General features: G+C 45.5%; 1 protein-coding gene across 1 annotated transcript; it reads right to left on the bottom strand.

Annotated features, from left to right (window-relative positions):
• Positions 1-3,579: 3,579 nt before the first annotated feature.
• Positions 3,580-5,238, bottom strand: LOC119333574. Its single transcript, XM_037606427.1, has 3 exons — positions 4,719-5,238; positions 4,314-4,615; positions 3,580-4,225 (listed from the first exon to the last, which is right to left on the bottom strand). Exons 1-3 carry the CDS (start codon positions 5,202-5,204, stop codon positions 3,580-3,582), a joined length of 1,434 nt encoding a protein of 477 aa, XP_037462324.1. The 5' UTR covers positions 5,205-5,238.
• Between the last annotated feature and the right edge of the window lie 2,100 nt (positions 5,239-7,338).

Raw genomic sequence — 7,338 nt, 5'->3', positions numbered from 1 at the left:
TCACCACTTATCGCCGTTTACACGACGTGTACTCGGCAACCTTCAAGCGGAAGCCCAGCGAGGGTGTCGACCATGACCTGACTAACCACACAAGTCTCTCATCCAGGTTTATCGCCTATTCAGGTTCCATCCGCAAGGAGATCCGGCCGGGGTGTCACTACGGCCCCAAACGATGTGAGCAGGGTTCCCAAGCCCACCATCTGGGTGCCACTTGGTACACCGTGCCACAGTGCCTAGTCTGTCCCAAGCCCACCTGGCCGGGTGCCACTTGGTAGACTACTAACACTACCTACAAACACCAAAAACTATTTGCAACTCCTGGACAGAGATCAAGTCGGTTAATAAGTCGAGAGAGCTTGGAGCGCCCGGAGCCCAATGTGTGGTAGTAGCTAGTCATTGGACAACATACACAAAACTTAGTTCTTAGGACGGTCCTAATGAGACAACCCACCATGTACTCCTACACGGCCTCTCACCGCTACCTTTACCAAATGGTGTTCACACACTTAACTCCCAACATCAGAACATAGCACTACACTCCAATTCATTCCCAATGAATCAGACCTGACATACTCTAAGCAATAGCAGGCAATGCATGGTAGGAACACAACATGGCGCAATCAACTCCTACACATGCTAGTGGGTTTCAACTATTTTCTGTGGCAACGACAGGTCATGCAGAGGAATGGGTTCAACTACCGCAACATAAAGTAGCAGTTGAATCGTTGTTGTCCTAATGCAATAAAAGAGAGCAGGAGCGACAGGGTAGGATTGTATCGGAATGAACAAGGGGGTTTTCTTGCCTGATAGATCAACAGAGGGGCGCTGCTTCTCAGACAGGTACTCTGGAACACTCTCCGAAGTAGGACCTATCGAGAAGGAACGATGTCGGCAATCAATACACAAGCTGTGACGCCCCAAGACCGGAGCTTCAGATGCCTTCCAGGGTTTCCGGGTTTCGTTGTGTGTTTTTGTTTCGTCTGTTGCATTTCATCTTTGCATCACCTCATCATGCAACTAGTTTTAAAAATCACTAAATAAAATGCATAGATCTTTGATCTATTTAAATCGAGGGACGAGTGACTTCTCTTTATAACATTATCCTCCTAATAATTATGGAGCTATTATTAAATATTCCATTCTTTTGGATTTAACCGTTGACACACTTGCAAACTAATCCCAATGCCTTTGTTATCTCAATTCTTGGTCTCCGACTTGTCCTCATATTCTTTTATCGTTTTATCGAGGCTCTTCCTAAATGTTCAACATTTTTGGAAACTTTGGATTCCTACTCCTTTCAAGCGAGTTGAATTAAATTCAAATGCATTTGAATTTAAATCTTGCAATCATGGTCATTCCTATTTTCTCAGAACAAGCACATTGTTGTGAGTCCGGGAAAATTATTCGCGGGTCCAACTTCTTCCCTTAACCTCTCTTTCTTTTCTTTCTTTTCTCTGTTTTTTTCATTTCTTTCTTTAGAGGGAGAGCAGAGCCCAGCTGGCCACTTGGGCCTCCTAGCTAGGCTGGCCCTTTAGGCCCAGCCGCCCCACCTAACCCTAACACTCTCCCGAAACCCCCAGCCTTCTCTCGTTTCACCCCGCCGCCAGGAGAACCCACGGGAAAGAGTAAAATGCAAGCGCGGTCCTAATTCTTTCCCAAAAGTGTCGGCTGGGTCCTAATTCTTTCAAAATGCACATCTGGGTCCTAAATCTTTCTAAGTTGTTCATCCGAGGTCCTAATTTCGACTGTCCGCCGCTGACCAGCTCGCGTGGCGCTTTGACCGCTGCCACGTCGACTCGAGGGCCCACGAGGGATAGTTCCCACGGTTGGAGGTTGGTAATTTAAGCAGTTTGGCCCCTGGAGTTTGTCCTCTCTTCATTCCCCGGTCCCTAGGTCTTCTGCTTGCTCTCTCCCTCTCTCTGGCGCCACGCCGTCGCCGCCATGTCCGCCGCCGCTAGCTCGTCTGCCGTGAAGCACCGCGGGAAGAAGGCTGCCCAAGCGCCTGCTCCACCTCCGGCGTTAGCCCTTTTCTCGCCGCCCATCTCATCGCCGGCTGCCACGGGTATGCTGCCGTTGGTACCATGCCCTAGCTGCCGCATTCGATCTACAATTCGTCTTGTGTCAAAATCGAAGGCAAATCCTGGCAGGATTTTCTACAAGTGCCCCAATCACCATGTAAGATCTTCTTCAAACCAATCGATTTGATGTTCCTGTGTTTCTTTTTGACTGAATTTTTTTTGCTCAATTTCTATCAGATTCAACCAAATCCTTGCCAACATTACTATTGGGAAGATGGACCAGACAACTATTTTGATTTTTTGGTGAGAGCTGGGTATGTTAGCCGTGGATTGAGCAGTTTAGATTCGGCTGGTGTCATTGGAAGTGAAGAAACAGAGGTGCAAGATGCTTGTGCAGGAGCAATGCATAGCACTGTCGAGATTGTGGCATATGCAGAAGCAATGCAGAAGATGAATGAGCTCATTTTTCTCTGTAGGAGTATTCTCAGTGCACTTGTTGTACTGATTGTAGTTGTGGTGTATGTAGGATTTAAGAAGTGATGTGTTAGTATGATGTATCCAGTGATCAATGCTTGTTGGTGTATCCAGATGTTGATGATTTACTGTTGCAATGAAATTGAACTAAAATTTGGCAGCATTTTGATTGTTTTTCTGTACTTTGGCACCATTTTTTTACTAGCATTGACAACACAAATAAACAGTAATATGCAAGGCCATTCTTTTACTAACTGAACTTCAAAGCAGTCTGAAAGATAGATAGATGGACCCAACATTACAAGGTCTTGAAGTTGTGCAACAAAAGTATTACATTTCCATGGTTTGTGTGAAACCCAAAGCCACATCTTAGCATGAGGTTTCATTACAAACCACCTTGTTTCCTAAGCAAAAGAAAAACATCCTACACTGCTTCTTTCCATAACATCTTTGTAGCTCTTCACTTCTGAGTTGTTGGGGCTTTGTTCTCCTTAGTTTTTTTCACTTTCTTCCTTCTCTTCAAACCTAGTGTAGCAGTAGTGTGGCTTCTTGGAGCTGGCAGGGCATCTCTGCAGTTTGCAATGAACTGGCTTTCTGGTAGAGGAGCTGGCACTGCTGTTTGAGATTGTTGAGTAGCTATAGCCTACAAACCAACCAAACATGTATTTAGTAATGTAGGTGAATTTCTGGAAGAACAGATGACATTGCATTTATTAACATTGCATTTAAATAAAAAGCTCTCACTTGGTCCTGTAAAATCTCAATCATAGTAGATGAAGCAAGATCATAATTCATAGAAGAAGATATCATATTAGATGTACTTCTGCCCACTTGTGGACATGCCTTTTTCTGCAAAAAAAAATAAGAAATGTTGTTGACTATTGCAATTTTAGTTTTCAACGGCATTTAAGGGAAACATTTAAGGGAAATGCACCTTGCATCTGGGCCTTCTCTTGACTGGTAGTTTAGTTCTTTGTTGTGTTTCTGGAAGCACAACCTGAATTGGCACATGTTCTGTTGTTTGCACATGTTCTGCTGCTTCCTCTTCTGCTGCTGGATATTGTTCTGCTGCTGGATCTTGTTCTGCTCATGCCTCATGTGCTGCTGTTGGTTGTCCTCTACCTAGTTCAGGGCACTTTCTTTTGTTGTGTCCTGGTTGATTGCACACACTGCAGTGTCCAATAATGCCATGTCTGCTCATCCTAGTTCCATTGTCCTCCTCTAGTGGGTTCTTCTTTCTCTTCTTTCCAGGCCTACCAACTTTCTTCTCATAGTGTGGTGGCAGCATTTGAGGCCCATTAGTTTTAGGCCACACTCTAGGATCACTACATGGCATTATGATCTTGCCATAAGCAGCTCTGAAAGCATCTATGATGTAGCACTTGTTGACAACATCCTCTGGTTTAATTCTTTCATGTCTTAAACATGCAACTCCATGTCTACATGGAATTCCAGAGAGCTGCCATGCCCTACAAGAACACTCCTCCTTCTGTATGTTCACATCATACTCCCAAACCATGCCTTTAACATGAAATATGTGTTGTCCAGCTGGTAATGCAGTGCAGTTGTTGGACATGTTAATATTTTTGTCCAGTTTTTTTCTAATTTTTGGACAAATTTGACCACACATCTCCTCAGATTCCAGATTCTTGCTATAAAACCTAGTCATTAATTGGTCCTTGATCTTCTTAAGACAAGTAACTATAGGCATTTCTCTGGCATCAAGTATATACCTATGAAATAACTACAGCTAGATAATGCTACAGTACTGACAATATGAAATCACTTCACAGCTGAAATGCTACAGTACTGACAACTTACTTGTTGAACACTTCACAGCTGTTGTTAAGAAGCAAATCACACTTTGGGAGTTCATGGAAATAGGCCTTGCACCACTGCCTTGGGTCAATTGCATCCAAGTACTCATAGGCCCCCTGGTCCAACTCTTTCATCTCTTGCATGTACTTCTTCCAGTCTGCCTCATGTGTAGCTCTTGCAATTTGCCACAATTTATTCTTGAATACATCACCTTTCCAGTTTTTTGCAAAGTTTTGATGCAGATGCCTCACACAAAATCTATGTTGTGCATCAGGAAACATTGCATTGACAGCATTGATCAAGCCCTACATACATTGTAGAACAAACAAATGAAATGCTACAGTATGATAATATGAAATGCAACAGTATGAAATGCTACAGTATGAAATGCTACAATGTTCTTACTACCTTCTGCCTATCACTCATCAATGTCCATGGTGCTGTGTTTTGTATGTTCAGATCCTCCTTCAATGTGTTCAAAAACCACTTCCATGTGACAGTATCTTCCACTTCTACTATGGCAATTGCAATGGGAAAGATACAATCGTTAGGATCAACTCCAACAGCTGTCAGCATCACTCCACCATACTTGTTCTTAATGTGACACCCATCAATGCATATAATGGGCCTACAAGCTAGCAGAAAACCCCTTTTGCATGCATCTAAGGACATGTAGCAGTTATCAAACTTTCCATTGTTTGCATGCACAAGCATGGTACTGCCAGGATTTGATCTTCTGATTTCAGCTGCAAAGTCCCACAGTAAATTATACTGCTCAAGTTCATCTCCATGAATTATCTTTAGTGCAATCCTCCTTGCTCTAGCTAGCTTACTTCTAGTAGGTTGCATGTTGTAGTCCAATTGAACAAGTCTGCCAAAGTTTTGCAGTGTCATCTTCTCATCTGCTCTAAATGTTTCCACATACTTGCCAGCCAAATATCTTGATGTAAATTGCTTGAGTGCCCACTCTCTTTCACATGTATGCTCACCCACATACTTCTTCACAACCCATGCTTTGGTCCTGCTGTCAGGTGCAGCAAATAAGAACCAGGGACAATCTCCAACACACCTTCCCTTATCCTCTGCTTATCATTCTTTATGTAATGAATTTGCACTCTTTGCTTCACAATGTACTCCTGAATTGCTGCTCTTAGTTCAATGACAGACAAGAACACCATGCCTATGTGAAAATTGACTTCTTTCATGTTCTCAGGCCTCCACCTTTTCAGCTTCACTTTCTTTTTCATTTTTTTCCTTCCTTGTGCATCTACTACTTCCACTTCCTCTGCTGAATCACTATCTTCAAGCTCTGAACCTTGTAGCTCCTGCAGTTCATCTGTATCATAGTCACTGTCCTGCTCCCATTCAGATTTCTTCTTTTTTTTCTTCTCAAATTTTTCATCAACCCATTCTTCATATAGATCATCATCATCTTTGCCTACTTCATTGTCAGAGTCTACCCAGTCTGAATCCCATTCACTGTCATCACTATCACTGTCATTGTCATTTTCATTGGGGATTTCTTCTTCTACCACAAGTTTCCTCCTGCTTCTTCTAAGCTCATGTCCAACATTTAGTCCCACTGGTGGAACACTGCTACTCCCTTCATTGTTGCTGCCTGCATGACATTGGTTCAGTCTGCCTTTGTGAGCTTTCACCTTAAACCTGGGACTTCCTCTTATTCCACTGCTAAACCCATGAGATTTAGGGCTTAGTACAAGAGGTAGCTCAGGTGTACCACTAACATGAATATCATCCATTACATTGTCAAAGGCCATATCTTTGTGATCAACAAACAACTGAAACAACTGGAATTTTGGAACAACTGCTGTCATGTGCAAAGTGTCAGTGTCATAGTCCACAATCCGCAGTCCGTCGGCTAAATTCTTTCCAGGAAGTAACCAGTAAATAACATGCTTAGATTGGTCACTATATCCCAGTTGCTGCATAAAATCAGTGAGCCAGAGAGGAGACCATGTATCTACTTCGCAACCATCGAGCAGAGCAACTTTACCATCGACATACGTCTTCGATCGGCCAAATCCGCAGAAAAATCCACCATAGTTGATTTCTACGGTAAAAACCTCCTCTTGTGCTCCTAGGTATCGAGGGATTCAGTCAAATACTACCATCGATTCGAGCTAAATCGAAATCCACGGAAAAAGAGGATCGAGGGTTAGGGTTATGGGCAACACACTGACCGTATCGTGGAGGAGGATCTCCAGGTCGCCGATGCACGGGCGCCATCCTAGCGGCGCCGCCGCCGGACAAGCGCCTACGATGGCCGCCTGCCTCTTCTCACCGGACCGCCACCGTCGATCTCCCCTGTTTCGCCAGAGCAGAGAGAGGTGGGGAAGAGGAGAGGAAAGGACTACGGCTGTGGAGACATTAGGGTTGGGGGGCTCTTTTGAAAAAATGCACGGCTGGTCGTTATCCCTCGTGGGCCCTCGACTCGACGTGGCAGCGGTCAAAGCGCCACGCGAGCTGGTCAGCGGCGGACAGTCGAAATTAGGACCTCGGGTGAACAACTTAGAAAGATTTAGGACCCAGATGTGCATTTTGAAAGAATTAGGACCCAGTCGACACTTTTGGGAAAGAATTAGGACCGCGCTTGCATTTTACTCCACGGGAAAACCCCACCTTCATCGATTCCCCTCGCTCTTCCTCCCCTCGTCTCCCTTTCCTCCCTTCCACTTCGAGCCAGGGAGGAGCCCGCGCCCAATCCTCACCGGACCCGCCGCCCTGACCTCTCCAGCGCCGCCGCGCCCCTCTGCTACCCGTTCCCGCGCCACTGCGACGCCTCCCTCCTGCCGCGAGCTCCGCCTCCCTCCGCAGCGCCCCCGTCTCGCTCGTGGGCCCTCTCCTCTCCTGCACCATCCCCGACGCCGGCAAGCCCGCTGCCAACCGAGCTTGAAGCTCCGCCGGTGCACCTCGTCGCCGGAGTCCCGTTTCTCTGCCTCCCCTTCTTCGCCGAGTGCCATCCCCCGCTGCAGTCGTCGTCTCGATCCAGCGGGATCGAGCATGATGA

The sequence above is a fragment of the Triticum dicoccoides genome, chromosome 7A (assembly GCF_002162155.2).
Source record: "Triticum dicoccoides isolate Atlit2015 ecotype Zavitan chromosome 7A, WEW_v2.0, whole genome shotgun sequence".
In the NCBI taxonomy this organism is placed as follows: domain Eukaryota; kingdom Viridiplantae; phylum Streptophyta; class Magnoliopsida; order Poales; family Poaceae; genus Triticum; species Triticum dicoccoides.
This window is presented reverse-complemented; position numbering and strand designations above follow the sequence as displayed.